Genomic DNA, 22,728 nt, shown 5'->3' on the forward strand with positions numbered 1-22,728 from the left:
CAATTTCATTTTGTTGCATATGGATTTCCAGTTTTCCCAGTACCATTTGTTGAAGATACTATCTTTCCTCCAGTGCATGGTTTTGGCACCTAAGGTAGTTGTAATTTTGTGGGTTAGTCTCTGTGTCCTCTATTCTGTACCATTGGTTTACTAGCCTGTTTTGGTGCCAGTATCATGCTGTTTTTGTTACTATTGCTCTGTAATATTGTTTAAGGTCTGGTATAGTCATGCCACCTATTTCGCTTTTCCTGCTTAGAATTGCTTTAGCTATTCTGGGTCTCTTATTTTTCCAGATGAATTTCATGATTGATTTTTCTATTTGTATGAGGAATGCCATTGGGATTTTGATCAGAATTGCATTGAACCTGTATAGTGCTTTTGGTAGTAAGGTCATTCTAATAATATTAATTCTGCCTATCCATGAGCAAGGTAGATCTTTCCATCTTCTAAGGTCTTCTTCTATTTCTCTCTTTAGGGTTCTATAGTTTTCAGTGTAAGGATCTTTCACCTCTTTTGTTAGGTTGATTCCCAAGTTTTTTTTTGTTTTGTTTTGTTTTGTTTGTTTTTTTTTAGGATATTGTGAATGGGATAGTTTTCTTCATTTCCTTTTCAGAGGATTTGTCACTGATATACAGATATGCCTTTGATTTATGGTATTGATTTTATATCCTGCACTTTGCTGAATTCATTTACTAGTTTGAGAAGTTTCTTGGTAGAGTTTTTTGGGCCTTCTAGGTATAGAATCATATCATCAGCAAATAGTGCTAGTTTAAGTTCTTCTTTTCCTATAGTTATTCCTTTAATTTCTTTCATCTAATTTCTCTAGCCAGTGTTTCAAGAACTATGTTGAATAGAAGTGGTGAGAGAGGGCATCCCTGTCTTATTTCATATTTTACAGGGAATGCCTTCAGTTTTTCTCTGTTTAGAATGATGCTGGCCTGAGGCTTCTTATAGATAGCTTTTACAATACTGAGGGAAGTTCCTATTATCCCCAGTTTTTCTAGTGTTTTGAACATAAAGGGATGCTGTATTTTGTCAAATGTTTTTCCTGCATCTATTGAAATAATCATATGGTTCTTATCTTTAAGTCTATTGATGTGATGAATTACATTTATTGGTTTCTGTATGTTGAACCAACCTTGCATCCAGGTGTTGAATCCCACTTGATCATGGTGCACAATCTTTTTGATATGTTTTTGTATCCAATTTGCCTGAATTTTATTGAGGATTTTTGCATCTGTATTCATTAGAGATATTGGTCTGAAGTTTTCTTTCTTTGAGCTGTCTTTGTCTGGTTTTGGAATCAGGGTGATATTGGCCTCGTAGAATGAATTTTGGAATTTGAAATAGATTGTAGAGTATTGGAATTAGTTCTTCTTTAAAGGTATTGTAAAGCTTGGCTGTATATCCATCTGGTCCTGGGTTTTTCTTGGTTGGTAATCTTTTGATGTCTTCTTCTATTTCCTCTCTTGATATTGGTCTGTTTAAGTTGTGTATATCTTCCTGACTCAATCTGGGCAGATCATATGAATTAAGGAATTTATCAATGCCTTTACTATCTTCTATTTTATTAGAATATAAGGTTTCAAAATAATTTCTAATGATCTTCTGTATTTCTGTAGTGTCTGTTGTGGTATTTCCTTTTTCATCCCATATGCTAGTAATTTGGGTTCTCTCTCTCCTTCTCTTCGTTAGCATGGCTAAAGGTCTGTCAATCTTATTTATTTTTTCAAAGAACCAGCTTTTAGTTTTGTCAAATTTTTCAATTGTTTCTTTTGTTTCAATTTCATTGATTTCAGCTCTGATTTTAATTATTTCTTGCCTTCTATTGCATTTGCTACTGATTTGTTCTTCTTTTTCTAAGACTTTGAGATGTAGTGTGAGGTCATTTATTTTTTGGCTTTTTCTTTTTTTAAAGAATGAACTCCATGCAATGAATTTTCCTCTTACTACTGCTTTCATAGTGTCCCAGAGATTTTGATATGTTGTATCGGGGTTTTCATTTACGTCTAAGAATTTTTTAATTTCCTCTTTGATGTCTTCTGTAACCCATTGTTCATTCATTAGCATATTGCTCATTCTCCATGTGGTGCAGGAATTTTTCTTCCTTATTTTATCATTGATTTCTAATTTCATTCCATTATGATCAGATAAAATGCATGGTAGTATCTCTACTCCTTTGTATTTGCTAAGAGTTGCCCTGTGACATAATATATGGTCTATTTTTTGAGAAGGATCCATGTGCTGCTGAGAAAAAAAGTGTATCTGCTTCATGTTGGTTGATATATTCTATATATGTCAATTAAGTCTATGTTATTAATTGTGTTTATGAGTTCTATAGTTTCTTTACTCAACTTTTGTTTGTAAGATCTGTCCAGTGGTGAGAGTGGTGTGTTAAAATCACCCATGATTATTGTGTTGTGGTTGATTTGACTCTTGAACTTGAGAAGGGTTTGTTTGATGAACATAGCTGCACCATTGTTTGGGGCATATATTTTAATGATTGTTATGTCTTGTTGGTGTATGGTTCCCTTGAGCAGTATGTAGTGTCCTTCCTTATCTCTTTTGATTAACTTTGGCTTGAAGTCTATTTTATTTGATATGAGTATGGACACCCCTGCTTGCTTCTGAGGTCCATGTGAGTGGTATGATTTTTTTCCCAACCTTTCACCTTCAGTCTGTGTATATCATTTCCTATCAGATGACTCTCCTATAGGCAGCATATTGTTGGATCTTTTTTTAAAATCCAGTCTACTAGCTTATGTCTTTTGATTGTTGAGTTTAAGCCATTAACATTTAGGGTTATTATTGAGATATGGTTTGTATTTTCAGCCATATTTGTTTATTTTTGTTATTTAACTTGATTTGTTTTTCCTCTTTGATTAGTTTTTCCTTTACTGTACTACCTCCCACTGTTGTTTTTCATTGTTATTTTTCATTTCCTCTTCATGTAATGTTTTGCCAAGGATGTTTTGAAGTGCTGGTTTTTCTAGCTGCAAATTATTTTAACTTTTGTTTATCATGGAAGGTTTTTATTTCATCTTCAATCTTCAAGCTGAATTTTTCTGGATACAAGATTCTTGGTAGGAACCAATTAACTTTCAGCATTTGAAATTTGTTCCAGGATCTTCTAGCTTTCTGAGTCTGTGTTGAAAGATCAGCCATTAACCTAACCGGTTTACCCCTAAATGTAATCTGTTTCCTTTCTCTTGTGGCTTTTAAAATTATCTCCTTGTTTTGTATGTTGGACATCTTCATTATAATTGTCTTCGTGTGGATCTCTTGTGATTTTGCACATTCAGCCTCCTGTAGGCTTCTAGAATTTGGATTTCTGTTTCATTCTTCATGTCTGGGAAGTTTTCTAATACTATTTCATTGAACAGTTTGCTCATTCCTTTGGTTTGGACCTCTATACCTTCCTGTATCCCAATAACTCTTAAATTTGGTCTCTTTATGCTATCCCATATTTCTTAGATGTTCTGCTCGTGGTTTCTTATCAGTCTTACTGTGCTGTCTACAGTCTTTTTGAGATGATATACTTTGTCTTCATTGTCTGATATTCTATCTTCTAAGTGTTCTACTCTGCTGGTAATACTCTCATTTGAGTCTTTAATTTGGTTTATTATTTCCTTCATTTCTAAGATTTCTGTTCGGTTTTTTTTTATAACCTCTATCTCCCTGTATAGTTGATCTTTTGCTTCTTGGATTTATTTATGTAATTCATTGTCAAAGTGGTCGTTCGTTGTCTGCATTTGCAGTCTAATGTCTTCCTTGAGACTCCAGATCATCTGAACCATGTATATCCTGAAATCTTTATCTGACATTCCTTCTGCTGCAGATGTTACCTCTTCTAATACTGAATTGTCCTGCATCATTTGTGGTACTTTCTTTCCTTGTCTTTTCATATGGCTCATGCTTCTTTCCAGCTCTGTGTGACTGTTGTGTTAATGTTTTTCCCTTATATATTTATATTGCTCTTATATAGTTCAAAATCTCTCTGATCAGCTACAGAACCATGCTGGTAGCCCTGCCCACCAATAAATGGCAAGTAAGATTTTCCAAGATGGATTCTGTCTTTTTCCCGCCTAGGGTGTTTGATGTGGTGGGGGGTGCTGGGGTTACCTTGTTCTGTGTTCAGAGCTCAGTCTGGTGACCCAAAAGCAAAGTCTCTGCATTCTGCACTGCACCCTTGATTTTAATTATTGCACCACAAAATTGTTATTAAGGAAGGGGGCTAATCCCACATGATGGAGATTAGGGCCTACTTTTACTTCTATTAGATGCTGGGTCTCTGGTTTTGTTCCTAGGTACTTGATCCATTTTGAGTTGAGTTTTGTGCATGGTGAGAGATAGGGGTTTCATTTCATTTTGTTGCATGTGGATTTCCAGTTTTTCCAGCACCACTTGTTGAAGAGGCTATCTTTTCTCCAATGCATGTTCTTGGCCCCTTTGTCTAATAAAAGCTAATTGTAGTTTTGTGGGTTAGTCTCTGTGTCCTCTATTCTGTACCATTGGTTTACCACTCTGTTTTGGTGCCAATACCATGCTGGTTTTTTTACTATTTCTCTGTAGTATAGTTGAAGGTCTGGTATAGTGATGCCATTTTGACTGGAGTCAGATTAAATCTTAAGAGTAGTTTTGATTTGCATTTCTCTAATTGCTACTGATGATGAACATTTTTTCATATATTTGTTGATTGACTGTGTATCATTTTCTGAGAAGTGTCTCTGTAGGTCCTTGGCCCATTTTTTGATTAGGTTATTGTGTTTTTTTTTGTTGTTGTTGTTGTTGTTTGTTTGTTTTGTTTTTATTTTTATTTATTTATTTTTGATGTTTAGCTTTTGGAGTTCTTTATATACCCTAGAGATTAGTGCCCTTTCTGATGTGTGAGGGGTAAAGATTTGCTCCCAACATATAGGCTCTCTATTTATCTCACAGATTGTTCCTTTGGGCTGAGAAGATTGACTTTTGTTTGAAGTCTACTTTATTTGATATGAGGATGGAAACCCCTACTTGCTTCCGCAGTCCATGTGAGTGGTATGATTTTTCCCAAACCTTCACCTTCATTCTGTGGATGTCTTTTTCTTTGAGATGAGTCCCTTGGAGGCAACATTTTTTTTAGTACAATCTGCTAGTCTATGTTGTTTGGTGATTTTAGGCTACTAACATTCAGGGTTATTATTGAGACATGATTTGTATTCCCAGCCATTATTGTTTATGTTTGGTATTTAACATGACTTGTTTTCTCCTCTGATTAGATTTTCCTTTAGTGTAATACATCTCTCTGCTAATTTTTTCATTGTTTTTTTATTTCATCTTCTCGGAATATTTTGCTGACAATGTTCTGTAGTACAGGCTTTCTAGTTGTAAATTCTTTAAACTTTTGTTTATCATGGAAGGTTTTTCTTTCATCATCTATCTGATCCTGGGTTTTTCTTGGTTGGTAGGCTTTTGATGGCATTTGCTATTTCTTTACTTGAAATTGATCTATTTAAATCATGTATGACCTCATCCTAGGTTTGGGTAAGTCATATTTCTCAAGAAATTTGTTGATGTCTTTGATATTTCCTATTTTATTAGAGTATAAATTTTTAAAATAGTTTCTAATTATTTTCTGTATTTCAGATGTGTCTGTTGTGATGTTTCCTTCGTCATATTGTATTTTAGTAATTTGAGTTTTCTGTCTTTTTCTCTTCATTAGCATGGCAAGGGATTTATCTATTTTATTTATCTTTTCAAGGAACCAACTTTTTGTTTTGTCAGTTTTTTCAATTGTTACTGTGGTTTCAATTCATTAATTTCAGCTCTTATTTTAATTATTTCTTGTCTTCTACTGCTTTTGGTGTTGATTTGTTCTTCTTTTCTAGGGCTTTGAGATAAAGTTTTAGGTCATTTACTTGTTGACTTCTTATTCTTTTAATGAATTCACTCAATGCAATAAACTTCCTTCTTGGTTAATTGGGAGAAGATGGCCGCTGTGCACGGGGGTTGCTGAAGTGCTGAGCGTGGTGCTCAGAGCAGCGGCTTTAATCGAGATTTCGCACAGCGTGTAAGAGCTCCTTTCACCGTTAATCTGTAGTGGACCACTTTGCCAAGCAGCAGGAAGAACAAAGAGATCGAAAAAGAGACGCTTGGCTCCCGGACGCTTTGCCGCCCAGAGCCACGGGCGCTTTGCTCCCATCTGCTTTCTCTTTCGCTTCGCTCCAGGCAGAGAAGGTGAATGTGTAATCAGCAGTGGATTGTAAGTACCCTAGGCAAAGAAAGCTCAGTGCGCCCCGCATTTATTTTTTTTGGAATATTTTTTATACAGGGAGAGTTTGTGGATTGGGATTGTTGGCTGGGCTGCGGTTTCTGTGCCGAAAATCCACTCCGTGGGAGCTGCCATTTGCTCTCTGCTAGCTGTCTTGATGGCTATGTCTACATTGTCCGGCAACCGCACCTAGAGGTTGGAGCTGGGCTGCGTGCCGAGCCCTGTCCTCCAAAGGCTGGACTGCAGCCTTGAGCGCCTGGGTTGCCTGTTCGCCGCTGCACCCTCGGGCAGAGCCTGCTCTGGGGTCATTCTACATCCCCCTGCGAGGGGACCCGTGCACCAGAGGAGGGAGCCGGAGAGCTGCGGCGGCAGCCGCTTGGGCCCCGGGGGCTGGGCACCGGTCGGCGGCGCAGCTACGGTCGCGGACGAGCGCGGCGCCCCTGAGCATGGCCCCCGGGGAAGAGGCGACGGCGGCAGGGTTTAATTTCTAGAAATCTGGACTGGAAACAGAAGCACCAGTTTGTATAATCCCAAGAACTTGCTTATGCCAGGAAGCTATAAGGGCAACATGAATATCATTGAGGAGATCTAACATGGCAGCGGGCAGGGAGAGATCAAGTCTCTGACCTCTTCAACTGCGCGGGCATAGGGAGCTGTAAATTGTATAAATGCTGTTTGCTCAGGATCACTAGGCAATGCTGAGCTGACGTGGATCTGGGGTGTACAGTCTGGGCCCATCAGAACACACACACCGAGCCCGGATCGGTTGCATCCAAGCTCCGGTTCGACTGCTTCTCGTGACTCAGCACTAACAATCCCGCTGAAATAACTGGTTGGCCCTTAGGAACTTTCAGATGTAAAAACCAACCGAGCCTTCATAGGCAGTGGCCACAGGATAGAAACGGGGATTGGGAGAGACAGTCAGGACCCACCCATTGCATTGGTCACCCGGCAAAGGGAACGAACGGTCACCATTTGCATGTGATACCACCTTGGCAGAGAACTAACGTCACGGGCGGAGGAGATAACTGCATTGAAACCAGCGCAACAAGGCTCCCAGGAGCAGCAGACATGGCATGTAGCCAGTATTGTGGTGAGCGTCACAGGTGAGCGCGGCCTGGCTTGAGGAAACACAAGAGAAGGCCCTAGGCACTCAGGATTGGAGACCCGCCCAGTCTGTGAGGAAGAGCTGCTACACAGTGATTGGTTCCCACCTAGTGAGAGGAGAAGCTTGACCCAGTGGGCACAGCTCCACCTACTGGAAGAGAAATGAATCGAACTCTATGACTGCATTTATTATTATTATTATTATTATCATTTTTTTTTCTTTTTCTTTTTTTTTCTTTTTTTCTTTCATTTTCAATTTTTTTGTTGTTGTTCTTTAACTTTTTTTTAATGTTTCTAATTTTTTTTAATTTTTTTATTTTTATTATTATTATAATTTTTTAAATTTTAATTTTCATTATTTTTATTATCATTATTATTTTTGTAAAAAAATTTTTTTCTTTTCTTTCTTTCTTTCTTTTCTAACTTTTTTGTGTGTGTTTTGTTATTGTTTCTTTTGTCTTTTCATTTCTTTTCAATTTTCTTATTCCCCCTTCCTTGAATTCTACCTGCCTACTCTCATTCTCTTTAGTGACTTCTTCCCTTCCCTTCGAATATCTTTCCTACCAAGCATCAAATAAACTTATAAGAGTAAACAGTAACTCAGCAGTCAAACAGAACAAGAAGTAACATGAGCAGCATAAAAAAGCAAGGAAGAAAAGGGGTACAAAAAATGAAGGACAGCCTAAATATTCAGGAGGACCTAGACTCAGCAGAATAATGGTCATATAAAGAACTCAAGGAATACCTTAGACAGATGGAATGGAACCTTAAAGAGGATACGAGACAGCAAATCCAAACAGTGAAAGAACACTTTAAAAATGAATTACATAAACAGATAAAAGAGGAAGTTAAGCATCTTTATCAGGAGATAGAGATTATAAAAAAAAATCAAACAATAATTCTAGAAATGAAGGAAACGATAAACCAAATTAAAAACTCAATTGAGAGTATCACTAACAGAGTGGAGCAAGTAGAAGCCAGAACGTCAGATAATGAAGACAAAATATATCATCTTGAAAAGAGCCTAGCCAACTTAGAAAGGCTGGTTAAAAATCACGAGAGAAACATCCAACAGATATGGGATAACATAAAAAAACCAAACCTACGAGTCATCGGGATAGAAGAAGGTACAGAGATTCAAACCAAGGGAATGAGTAGCCTGCTGAATGAAATAATTACAGAAAACTTTCCAGAAATAAAAAAGGAAATGGATATACAAATTTTAGATGCATACAGGACACCGAGCACAAAAAAATCACAGTAGACCAATGCCAAGACACATTGTTATGAAGATATCCAATATACAGAACAAAGAGAAAATATTAAAAGCTACAAGAGAAAGGAGGCAGATTACATTCAGGGGTAAACCAATAAGATTAACAACGGATTTTTCATCACAGACTGAAAGCGAGAAGATCCTGGAACAATGTATTTCAAACACTGAAAGACAATGGGTGCCAACCAAGAATTCTGTATCCAGCAAAATTAAGCTTCAGGTACGACAACGAAATAAAAATCTTTCATGATAAACAAAAGCTAAAAGAATTTGCAGCCAGAAAACCAGCATTGCAAAGCATCTTGAGCAAAACACTACACGAGGAAGAAATGAAAAACAATAACCAAAACCATCAGTGGGAAGTGCCTCTATAAAAACAGAGGGCGGGGGGAAAGCTAACCATGGAGAAACAAACTAAATTAAATTAAAAAAAGAAGATAAATAATCAAACATGGCTGGAAGTACAAACCATATATCAATAGTAACTGTAAACGTTAATGGCTTAAACTCTCCAATAAAAAGACATAGGCTGGTAACATGGATTAAAAAAACAAATCCAACAATATGCTGCCTCCAGGAGACACATCTGATTGAAAAAGACATACACAGGCTGAAGGTAAAAGGTTGGGAAAAAATATACCACGCACACGGTCCTAGTAAGCAAGCAGGGGTGGCCATCCTCATATCGAATAAAATCGACTTCAAGACTAAGTTAATCAAAAGGGATAAGGAAGGACATTATATACTGTTAAAAGGAACCATTCACCAACAAGAAATAACAATTGTCAATATTTATGCACCAAAAAATGGTGCTGCAACATTCATAAAACAAATTCTCCTCAAGTTCAAGAATCAAATAGACCACAACACAATAATTATGGGTGACTTCAACACACCTCTCTCACCATTTGACAGATCCTCCAAACAAAAGTTGAATAAAGAAACTATAGAACTCAATATCACAATCAACAACCTAGACTTAACTGACATATATAGAATATATCAACCATCATCAAGTGGATATACTTTTTTCTCAGCAGCACATGGATCCTTCTCAAAAATAGACCATATATTATGCCATAGGGCAACCCTCAGTAAATATACAGGGGTGGAGATAATGCCATGCATTTTATCTGATCATAATGGAATGAAACTGGAAATCAATGATAAAAGAAGGAAGGAAAAATCCTACATCACATGGAAAATGAACAATATGTTACTGAATGATCAATGGGTTACAGAAGACATAAAGGAGGAAATCAAAAAATTCTTAGAGATAAATGAAAATACAGACACAACATATCGGAATCTATGGGACACAATGAAAGCAGTTTTAAGAGGGAAATTCATCGCCTGGAGGTCATTCCTCAAAAAAAGGAAAAACCAACAAATAAATGAGCTCACACTTCATCTCAAAGCCCTAGAAAAGGAAGAGCAAAACAACAGCAAATGTAGCAGAAGGCAAGAAATAATTAAAATCAGAGCAGAAATCAAGGAAATTGAAACAAAAGAAACTATTGAAAAAATTAAGAAAACTAAAAGTTGGTTCTTTGAAAAAATAAATAAGATCGACAGACCCTTAGCCATGCTAACAAAGAGAAGAAGAGAGAGAACTCAAATTACTAACATACGGGATGGAAAAGGAAATATCACAACAGACGCTACAGAAATACAGAAGACAATTAGAAATTATTTTGAAAACCTATATTCCAATAAAATAGAAGATAGTGCAGACATCGATAAATTCCTTAAGTCATATGATTTGCCCAGACTGAGTCAGGAGGATACTCACAACTTAAACAGACCTATAACAATGGATGAAATAGAAGAAGCAATCAAAAGACTACCAACCCAGAAAAGCCCAGGACCGGATGGGTATACAGCGGAGTTTTACAAAACCTTTAAGGAAGAATTAATACCAATACTTTTCAAGTTATTTCAGGAAATAGAAAAAGAGGGAGCTCTGCCAAATTCATTCTATGAGGCCAACATCACCCTGATTCCGAAACCAGACAAAGACACCTCAAAGAAAGAAAACTACAGACCAATATCTCTGATGAACCTAGATGCAAAAATCCTCAATAAAATTCTGGTGAATCGGATACAAAGGCACATCAAAAAAATTGTGCACCACGATCAAGTAGGATTCATCCCTGGGATGCAAGGATGGTTCAATATATGGAAATCAATAAATGTTATTCACCACATCAATAGACTTAAAGATAAGAACCATATGATCATCTCAATAGACGCAGAAAAAGCATTCGACAAAGTACAGCATCCCTTTATGTTCAAAACATTAGAAAAACTAGGAATAACAGGAACTTACCTCAACATAGTAAAAGCTATCTATGCTAAGCCCCAGGCTAGCACCATTCTCAATGGAGAAAAATTGAAGGCATTCCCCCTAAAATCTGGAACAAGACAGGGATGCCCTCTATCACCACTTCTATTCAATATAGTTCTCGAAATACTGGCCAGAGCAATTAGACAGACGAAAGAAATTAAAGGCACAAAAATAGGAAAGGAAGAACTTAAATTATCACTATTTTCGGGTGACATGATTCTATACCTAGAAGACCCAAAAGGGTCTACAAAAAAACTACTAGAACTAATAAATGAATTCAGCAAAGTGGCAGGATATAAAATCAACACGCATAAATCAAAGGCATTTCTGTATATCAGAGACAAAACTTCTGAAACGGAAATGAGGAAAAACACTCCATTCACAATATCCTCAAAAAAAATAAAATACTTGGGAATCAACCTAACAAAAGAGGTGAATGATTTATACAATGAAAACTACAAAACCCTAAAAAGAGAAGTAGAAGAAGATCTTAGAAGATGGAAAAATATACCCTGTTCATGGATAGGCAGAACTAACATCATCAAAATGGCGATATTACCAAAAGTTCTCTATAGGTTTAATGCAATGCCAATCAAAATCCCAATGGCATTTCTTGTAGAAATAGATAAAGCAATCATGAAATTCATATGGAAAAATAAAAGACCCAGAATAGCAAAAGCAATTCTAAGCAGGAAGTGTGAATCAGGTGGTATAGCGATACCGGATTTAAAACTATATTACAGAGCAATAGTAACAAAAACAGCATGGTACTGGTACCAAAACAGGCGGGTGGACCAATGGTACAGAATAGAGGACACAGAGACTAATCCACAAAGCTACAACTATCTTATATTTGATAAAGGAGCTAAAGCATGCAATGGAGGAAGGATAGCATCTTCAATAAATGGTGTTGGGAAAACTGGAAATCCATATGCAACAAAATGAAACTGAATCCCCTCCTCTCGCCATGCACAAAAGTTAACTCAAAGTGGATCAAGGAACTAGATATCAAATCAGAGACTCTACGTCTGATAGAAGAAAAAGTTGGCTCCGATCTACATATTGTGGGGTCGGGCTCCAAATTCCTTAATAGGACACCCATAGCACAAGAGTTAATAACAAGAATCAACAAATGGGACTTACTTAAACTGAAAAGTTTTTTCTCAGCAAGAGAAACAATAAGAGAGGTAAATAGGGAGCCTACATCATGGGAACAAATTTTTACTCCTCACACTTCAGATAGAGCCCTAATATCCAGAGTATACAAAGAACTCAAAAAATTAAACAATAAGAAAACAAATAACCCAATCAACAAATGGGCCAAAGACCTGAACAGACACTTCTCAGAGGAGAACATACAATCAATCAACAAGTACATGAAAAAATGCTCACCATCACTAGCAGTCAGAGAAATGCAAATCAAAACCACCCTAAGATACCATCTCACTCCAGTAAGATTGGCAGCCATTATGAAGTCAAACAACAACAAGTGCTGGAGAGGATGTGGGGAAAAGGATACTCTTGTACATTGCTGGTAGGACTGCAAACTGGTGCGGCCAATTTGGAAAGCAGTATGGAGATTCCTGGGAAAGCTGGGAATGGAACCACCATTTGACCCAGCTATTGCCCTTCTCAGAATATTCCCTGAAGACCTTAAAAGAGCGTACTACAGGGATACTGCTACATTGATGTTCATAGCAGCACAATTCACAATTGCTAGACTGTGGAACCAACCCAGATGCCCTTCAATAGATGAATGGATAAAAAAAATGTGGCATTTATACACAATGGAGTATTATACAGCACTAAAAAATGACAAAATAATGGAATTTGCAGGGAAATGGATGGCATTAGAGCAGATTATGCTTAGTGAAGCTAGCCAATCCCTAAAAAACAAATACCAAATGTCTTCTTTGATATAATGAGAGCAACTAAGAACAAAGCAGGGAGGAAGAGCAGGAAGAAAAGATTAACATTAAATAGATACATGAGGTGGGAGGGAAAGGGAGAGAAAAGGGAAATTGCATGGTAATGGAGGGAGATCCTCATTGTTGTACAAAATTACATATAAGAGGTTGTGAGGGGAATGGGAAAATAAACAAGGAGAGAAATGAATTACAGTAGACGGGGTAGAGAGAGAAGATGGGAGGGGAGGGGAGGGGAGGGGAGATAGTAGAGGATAGGAAAGGTAGCAGAATACAACAGTTACTAATAGGGCATTATGTAAAAATGTGGATGTGTAACCAACGTGATTCTGCAATCTGTATTTGGGTTAAAATTGGGAGTTCAAAACCCACTTGAATCAAATGTATGAAATATGATATGTCAAGAGCTTTGTAATGTTTTGAACAATCAATAAAAAATAAATAAACTTCCTTCTTAATACTGCCTTCATAGTGCCCCAGAGATTTTGCAATGTTGTATCAGTGTTCTCATTTACCTCTAAGAATTTTTTAAATTTCATCCTTGATTTCTTCTACTATCCATACATCATTCAATTGTGTATTATTTAGTTTACACTTGTTACAGTAGCTTCTATTTTTATTTTATCCTTGACTTCTAATTTCATTCCACTGTGGTCTGATAGAATGCAGCATATTATCTCTGTTTTTGTTTGTTTGTTTGTTTGTATTTACTAAGAGTTGCTGCTCTGTGGCATAAGATATGGTCTATTTTAGAGAAGGAGCCATGTGCTGCTGAGAAAAAAAGTATATTTGTTCATTGATAGATGAAATATTCTATATGTATCTGTTAAGTCTAAATTATTGATTGTATTATTTAGTTCTATTGTTTCTTTACTTAGTTTTTGTTTGGAAGATCTGTCCAGTAGTGAGATAGGTGTGTTAAAGTCACACAGTATTATTGTATTGTGGTCTATTTGACTCTTGAAATTGAGAAGGGTTTGTTTGATGTATATAGATGTTCCATTGTTTGGGGCATAAATATTTATAATTGTTATGTCCTGCTTATATATAATTCCCTTAAGAAGTATGAAATGTCCTTCTTTGTCTCTTCTGATTAACTTTGGTTTGAAGTCTACTTTATCTGAAATGAGAATGGAAACCCCCACTTGTTTACACAATCCATATGAGTGACAAGTTTTTCCCATCCTTTCACCTTCAGCCTGTGAATGGATGTCTTTGCCCATGAGGTGAATCTCTTGAAGACAGCATATTGTTGGGTTTTTCTTTTTAATCCAATCTTCCAGTCTGTCTTTTGATTGATGAGTTTAGGCTGTTAACATTCAAGGTTATTATTGAGATATAATTTGTATTCCCTCTCATTTTGATTTTTTTCTGGCTTTTGATTTGTCTTAGTTTCTCATTTGGTTGAATGTCACTTTAATGTAGATCTTCCCTTTGCTGGTTTTTACTTTTTTTTTTCACTTCATCCTCATGGAATATTTTGTTGAGAATGCTCTGTAGTGTAGGCTTTCTAGTTGTGAATTCATTTAATTTTTTTTATCATGGAATGTTTTAATTTCATCTTCAAATCTGAAACTTAATTTTGCTGGATATAAAATTCTTGGTTGCATTCATTTTCTTTCAGAGTGTGTAATATATTATTTCAGGACCTCCTAGCTTTGAGGGTCAGGGCTGAGAAATCAGTTGAGATCTGAATTGGTTTCCCCCTATAACATAATTTGATTTTTTTTCTCTCACAGCCTTTAAAATTTTATCTTTATTCTGTATTAGTCATTCTCATTACAATGTGTCTTGATGTGGGTCTGCTATAATTTGTACTTTTGGGGTACTGTAAGCCTCTTGTATTTGATTTTCCATTCCATTCTTTAGGTTTGGGGAATCTTCTGCTATTATATCATTGAAAAGCTTTTGCATTCCTTTGGTCTATATCTCTGCTCCTTAACCTATTCTGATAACTCTTAAATTTGGTCTTTTCATGTTATCCCATAATTCTTAGATGTTCTGTTCTTTTTTTTTTTTTTTTACCATCTTCTCCACATGTTCAACTCTTCTTTCAAGGTTATAAATTTTGTCTTTATTGTCTGAGGTTCTATATTCCAAGTGGTCTAATCTGTTGGTGATGCATTCTATTGAATTTATAATTTGGGTTACTGTTTCCTTCATTTCAAGGATTTCTGCTTGGTTTTTTTTCCCACAGTCTCATACACTTTATTGAAGTGGTCTTTCACTTCCTGTATTTTTTCTTTGATTTCACTCCTTATACTATCCTTTTCTTCACATATCAGTTTAACTATATACAATCTGAACTCCTTCTTGGACATTTCTTCTACTATGTTATCAGTGGCTTCTGTTGTTGAAGCATCTTTGGTTTGTTTGTGGTGCTTTATTCCCTTGTTTTTTCATGTTGTTAGTGTATTTTCCCACTAAAAGTATGGATTCAATGCAAGATAAATTCTATCCTGTAGACCTATAATGTCCCTGAAGGTTTCCAGTGCTTTGCCTTTACTGGTATATATTGTGTTCATTGGTAGTATCAATACCACCCAATGAACACAATATATAGCCTTAAACCTAATAGTTCCCACTAAGGTGTCTATTGATTTCTCACATTGAACCAAAATGATGAGTTCAATAACTATCTATAGTATAAGCAGAATATTTGTTAAAATGATTTACAATTCCAAATGTTGGATGAGAGAACAGAGGTAGTGTAGTATGCAATATTCCCAATGGAGAAAGGTAGAAACTAGAAGTAAAAATTCACAGGAAGAGTGGAACAGTAGCTGACAGAGATTGGCTGTTGGTTGGAGAAAAGTTGGAAAGAAAATCCTAGAAAATATACTAGAGAGAGGAAGAATATGAACAAAGAGAAAAGATTAAAGACATAAGAATACAACAAAAATGCAAAACACCAATCATATATCATTGTCCTCCATAAACTGATGCATAAAAAATTTTGTTTCAAATATGGTAGAGAGATTAGTGAATCAAAAAATAAAATAAGTCTTGCTGGAAAGTTGAACTGTCTCTGTCAGTGTTCAACAGTTTCTCAGCCTTGTCCCTGGCATCTCTTGGGATCACTAAACCCAGATGATCCCTCATAAACCCAGTCTCTGTCCTACTGATCTGGGATCTAGATACCTCAGGATTGGCCATGTTGCAGTCTCAAGATCTCAATGCTGCTCCTACTTGCAGAGAGACCACTAGGGATACACTCATGCAAAGAAGATGCAGCAGCAAGACAATGACCACCAGTGCTCTCAGCAGGAAGACCCTAGGCTCCCCCAAATCTGAGGAACCCCCACATTGGGCCTGCAGGTCCCATCTGGAGTCCCCAGACTGAAGCTCTTGTGGTGGTAAACCTGCTGGCATCCAGGCTCCAGGCCCTGGCTGGTGTCCCAAAATGGATACAGTCACATTCAACCAAACCTGGAGTGTTCCCCGAAGCAGTCCTCTAGGCCGTGGTAGCAATGGTAGTGGTGGTGTTGTTGGCATCAGGCAGTGGGTCAGCAGTAGCGTGACTGAGACAAAGCTACAATTGCAGCTGTGGGGCATTGTCTCCAGGCAATCTCCAAGGGTCAGCAGTAGTGTTGGCTTCAGTTGCATCCATGGCAGTGGTTTCTTCTGTGGGAGCAGCACTCAGAAAGAAGACCTCCAGGTGATCTCAGGCTGGCAGCAGCAGAATCAGAGGAAGCAGCAATGGCTGCAGCAGTGCAGGCAACAGTTGATTGACAGGAAACCTCCAGTTCAGCAGTGGCGACCACAGAGGTAGCTACAGAAGTGCCTCCGAAGTAATGGAGGCTGTGCCCAGAGAAGAGACCTGATGGCACTGCAGCAGGGTCTCTGGCAGCAGCCCAGTCTTTTAATTCTTAAGTCAGGGTTATATCATTTTTATTATATTGTCTTCCTTGACACCCATAAATATATTCTTTAAATGTATTATTAAATGATTTTAAGTATTTTTACAGGTAAAATGTTAAAACAAAATGATGAAATTTTAACATTTAGAATTAGATGAACATTAAAATGTAAGAAATATATAACTCTTGGTTCTTTCTTAGAAAGTAATTGTCACATTATTACATATTTCCTTCTATTATGCATCAGTTTTTTTTCTATATCTCATAAGTGTATTTTTTTATGTAAAGTGATTTTCCTACATGCATTATGGATCAAAACAATTACTTTCCTCTTATGCTAAATACCATGAATTAATAATGATAATGTTGAACTATATTACAGAATGAACTCATGAGCTTAAAAAACAAATAGCAGCTGTCTCTGCAGAAACTAAAGTAATGGAGAGGCAAATTTATTAGGAGGATGCTGCCATAGAGAATTCCAGACTTCAATGTGGAAACCCAGAATCTTAAAACAAGTCCTTATATACAGACAATGTGAAGCTTAAGTTTGGTATCAAAATCTCCCAAGAAGATTTTCAGGAGCACATGATAAAATATAAGATTTATTATGCAAAAATAAAAGCACATAAAGATAGTTTGGGGGAGATAGAAATCCAATGGTCATTTATAATTGAACTCTGTGAAAAACAAGATCTAGTTAAAAAACTAAAGACAATGAAAGAGGAACTTATGCAAGATCTCCAAAATCCAGGAGGGAACCAAATGACACAAGTACATGTTGAACTGTTACTTATCAAAACTTTTTCTATTATTCACATTATAAGAATATATTAAATAATACATTTATTATTAAGTTAGTAAAATGCTCTCTATTAACCTTCAGAAACTATTTTCACAATTTTTAAGTACTTCGATAAGTACATGAGTTAGATAACAACTATCTCAAATGTGCAAATGCATAAAGGAAATATTTACACTGTATTTCTAAAAATATATAGTCAAAATCACATTGAACACTTAATTCATTTGTTGCAGAAATTATAATTCAGAAAAAGTTGAATCTGAATTAATAATTGTACCTTAAGCATCTTTGTATTTCTCTTACTGTTATTTTAAGACCATAAAAAGTACAAACTTAAAGTATATATTTTTTGCTAGATAATTAAGTATCCTTTGCATTGTTGTCAGGCAAATGCCACCATAAATACCACTTTCTTTTGTCTTAATTTGTTTTTACTTCTGAGTTTTCAAAATAAGGTAGCTTTGTTTGAATAGCAGTTATTTGTCCAGTATACCTATAAAAGTAACATTCTAATCCAATGTATCAAAATTAAAATTTAATTTATCCAGCTTTCTTAAAATATGGCAACACTGAAAATTGTGGATTTATAGTATTGACCATTCTTTTATGACTTGTATATTTTAAATTTAATAAATATACAGGAAGATATTTCAAAGCTAAAGAATGAAATTATAATTGTAAAGGAATCATTGAAAAATGTGTTTTCTTGAAGAAGAAAAGAGGAGACATGAAAAATAAACAAAAGAAATAGAGGTATGTGTTAATGGTTGAGATTTCAATGTTCTATAAGATCATTTCTTAATTTTCTGCTATATTCATGTTTCCATAGTTTACTCTTCATTATCAAAATAGTTAGGGGACAAAAATTGTAAAATTCAGTAGATAAATACATATTATTAATAGATAGACCCCCTCATTCAAAGATGTTTAAATATGTAAATATATTCAAACAAAGCAAGTACTTCTATTTTAATATATCTTAGAATTCTTTCAGGTCTCATTGCACCAACAGCTTGATACCTGCTTAATGGCAAGACAGCAAAGGTTATAATCATAGAAGATGACAATTCCTAGACACCAGATACTCCTCAAAATAAAGTGAAACACAATGGAAATTATCCTCATTCTAAATCTCTCTGATTACATATTTGTAATTCTCAAGAGCCATGTTTAAAAAAAGCAAAATGCAAAACCAAAAATGAGACAAATTCTCATCAACTGCTGTGGTACCACCTACAGAATTTTATAGTCAATTATTATTTACATGAATGGAGAACAAATATGGAAAAGAACATGCTTTTAATAGTAAAAATAATTTCCACCATTAAAGCATTAATATGGAAACTAAGAAGATGCATATTTTCACTTGATTATAACTAATTTGACACAATATGAAAAGCATCTGAAGTATTAAAGATAAAAATCCCCACCTTTACATATTCTCTATCAAGAGATACCATGGAAGTACACCATAACAATAGAGAAGACAAGACTCAACTCTTAAATTTCTTATTGAAGCTGGTAAGGTGTAGAACACCTGAAGTTTTAAGCACTATTGGTGTGAGTATATGTTGTTAAAAGCATTTTGGAAAGGAATTTGAGATTACCTAGTACTATTCTTATGCTGAAATGCTTTATCAAGGCACAATTGTCATAAGTCCACAAATTGCAAATGTTTGACTTTTTTATTTTTATGTGTTTTTTTTAGTTATACATGACAATAGAATCCATTTTGATATATTTAGACAAGTACGGAATAGATCTTATTCTAATTAGGATACCGGTCTGGTGCATGTACAGGATGATGAGATTCATTATGGTATGTCCATATCTGTACATAAGAAAGTTACATCAGATTCATTCCAGTGTCTTTTCCATTTCCATCTCTCCCTCTCTTCACTTCATTCTCCTTTGTCTAATGCAATGAACTTCTTTCTTCCCCATCCCATTATTGTGGGTTAGCATCCACATATCAGAACATTCAACCTTAGGATTTGGGGGATTGGCTTATTTCACTTAGCTTGATAGTCTCCAGATCCATCCATTTACTGGCAAATGTCATCAAATAATTCTTCTTTATGGAGGAATCACATTCCCTTTTGTATATGTACCACAATTTCCTTATCTATTCTTTTTCTAATAAGCTTCTAGGTTGTTTCCATAGCTTAGGTATACTGAAATGTGCTGCTCTAAACATTGATGTAACTTGTCACTGTAGTATGCTGATTTTAACACCTTTGGGTAAAAACTGAAGAATGGACTAACTAGATCAAATAGTGGTTCCATTCCTAGTTTTTTGAGGAATCTCATTCTGTTTTCTAGAGTGTTTGCATTAATTTGCAGTCCCATCAATAATATATGTGTATAGCGTTTCCCCCACATCCCACCAACATTTGTTTTTACTTGTATTCTTGATAATTGCCATTCTGGTTGGAGTGAGGTGAAATCTTAGTGTTTCTTGTTTTTGAGTTTCAAAGTGTATTTTGACATTTTTTTCTCTTTGGTTTGCATTTCTCTAATGGCTAGAGATGCTCAACATTTTTTAAATATATTTTTTGACTATTTGTATTTCTTCTTTTGAGAATTGTCTTTTTAGTGCCTTTGCTCACTTATTGATTGTGTTATTTGAATGTTTTTGTTGTGGTTTTGGTTTTGGTGTTAAGCTGTTTTAGTTCTTTGTGTATCCTCATGTGAGGTGTGGTTGGCAAAGATTTTTCTCCCATTCATAGGCTCTCTCTTTACTCTCTTGATTGTTTCTTTTGCTGTGAAGAAACTTTTTTTGTGTGATACCAACCCATTTATTGATTTTTATTTTACTTCTTGTGCTTTAGCAGTCTTATTAAGGAACTTGATTCCTAAGATGACATGTTGGAGTGTTGGGCCTACATTTTCTTCTAGTAGGTGCAGTGTTTCTGGTCTAATACCTCCTAGGTCTTGATCCACTTTGAATTGAGTTTTGTGCAGGGGGAAATATAGGAATTCAATCTTATTTTACTCCATATGGATTTCCAGTTTGTTTGACCTGATTTTCATTTTGATTAATGTAAACTTGCATCTGTGTTACCATAATCTAGACCAAGACTTTCCCAGCATGTCCAGAAAGTTGTTTTGTGCCCCTTTCATAGCAAATGCAATTTCATCAGCTGAGTTTTGAAAGGAGATTTACTGAGAAATAACTCATGTTCCATTCACCAAAGCATTTAATTCAGTGGCCTTTAGTGTATTTATAGATCCATGTAACCATCATCCAAATTAATTTTAGGAGTTTTCTTCAACTCAAAAAGAAACCCATTACTTTCTCTATGACTTCTCCATCTGTCCCTGTTTTATACCTAATTTTGTTCCATCTTGCTTTTTCTTCCTTCCTGATAATTCTAAGATTCCTTCTTTTAGTTTCCTTTCTCACTAGAAAACTAGTTATCACTCTCCTAGGGTAGGTCAGCTGGTGACAAATTCTTTTATTTATTTATTTATTTTATCTGAGAATGTCTATATTTCCCCTTCTTTCCTGAAAAATGTTTTTTCCATATATAGGATATAGAACTGTGGGTTAACAGTTCTTTCCATAGTTGAAAAATACTGTGCTACTGGAACCCTTCTGACTTCCATGATTTCTGATGAGAAATCTTTGTAAGTAAACATTTCTTCCCACACCAGTGCTTGTTTCTTGTTTCTTCAGGATTTTTATGTCTCTGGTTTTCATAAATTTTATTACTATATGTTTAGACATACATCTATTTAAATTTAACTATTGTTGTTCTCTCACCTTTTTGATTTTAAAAGTTTATGTCTTTTGCCAAATTTGGGCTTTTCCATTCATTATTTATTGGAATATTTTTTAAGTTTCTCTTTGTCCTCTCTTGCAGGACTTGAATGACACAAAAGTTATATCTTTTGTTATAGTCTCATGGGCCCTTGAGACTCTGTTCCTTTCCCTTTTCAATCTATTTTCTATCTATTGCTCCAACTAAGTAGCTTTTAGTGCTCTTTTTTTCTAGTTTATTAAATTCTCTTGTTACCTCTAGTTACTGTTGAAATCCATGGACATTTTTCATTTTGTTTATTTTATCTTTAGTTCTTTAATTTTTATTTTGGTCTTTTATCTTCTATTCATCTGCCAAGACTTTCTCTTTTTCCACTTTTTTAGGCATGTTTGTAATTGCTTGTTGAAACATTTTTATGATGATTGATCTAAAAATGCTCATCAAGTAATTTTAACTTCTGTGTTATTCTGCTGTTAGTGCATGTTGATTGTCATTTCTTAGTGAGTCTGAGATCTTCCTGGTTTTTGGTATGATGAGTGGTTTTCTATTGAAATATGGACACGTTGAGTATTATGTTTCAAGATTCTGGATTCTCTAGGTAGTAAAGAAAGTCCACATTCTCCTATTAATGTCTGTTGACACCCTCAGAAGGGCAAGGGCTTCTTGTTACTGCTTAAGTGGGGGGTGTTGGCTGGGTTCTGGGCCTCTGCTCATAGCACCCTGGCTTACTATTCCCCAAATAACCTCCACCACACTCTTTGGCAGTGGTCTTTTTACCACCGAGTAGTGGTGAGAGCCCAGACTCTCTGGGCCTCCTCTGACATTTCTAAAGCAAGAAGAGGAATTATCACTATTGATGAGGGCAGAAGTCCAGGTTCTTCAGATGGGCTCTGCTGATTACCTGATGTGGCTTGCTACTGCCCATCAGAGGCTTGAAATTCCTGATTCCACAGTTAGCCCTCCAGTTCCACCCCAGAATCAGGATTTGGGAAGCTTGTTATAGTTAGCAATGATAGTTGTTTACACTTTCCACTGAGTCTTCACCAGTGTGAAGAGGTTTTTTGTTGTTGTTTGTTTTGTTTTGTTTTCTCCCTGTGGTATTTGACTGAAGGAGTTATTGACTAAATATTTTGTTTTACTAGGCTACCATTTTCCTCATCTGTTGGCTAGAGAAAGCAGGCTTTCCATGGAACTTTCATTATCTGCCTTCACTGGCATTTCCAGAATATTCTCTAGGATATGTAGGAAAAAAGGAAAACCCATGCTATTCCTTGTGTACTGAGGTCCCTAGGCAGTTTGCTTTCTTCTCTCCAACTTTCAGAAAGTTCTTATATTTGTATTATACATGATGTCTAGGGGGTTTAGTTGTACTTATCAGGAAAATAGATACATGA

The 22,728-nt window shown here is 35.8% G+C and overlaps 1 protein-coding gene across 1 annotated transcript in view; it reads left to right on the forward strand.

Moving 5' to 3' along the window:
- The window catches only part of Ccdc122 (coiled-coil domain containing 122), a 57,966-nt gene that overhangs the window by 18,285 nt on the left and 16,953 nt on the right, over positions 1–22,728 (forward strand). Inside the window, 4 exon segments of the mRNA XM_058582619.1 lie at positions 4,619–4,632; positions 17,148–17,545; positions 18,212–18,261; positions 18,263–18,323. Coding sequence (XP_058438602.1) covers positions 4,619–4,632; positions 17,148–17,545; positions 18,212–18,261; positions 18,263–18,323 — 523 coding nt within the window.

This window comes from Marmota monax, unplaced genomic scaffold (assembly GCF_021218885.2).
Source record: "Marmota monax isolate L192 unplaced genomic scaffold, Marmota_monax_Labrador192_F-V1.1 WCK01_AAM20220418_F8-fsc00011, whole genome shotgun sequence".
In the NCBI taxonomy this organism is placed as follows: domain Eukaryota; kingdom Metazoa; phylum Chordata; class Mammalia; order Rodentia; family Sciuridae; genus Marmota; species Marmota monax.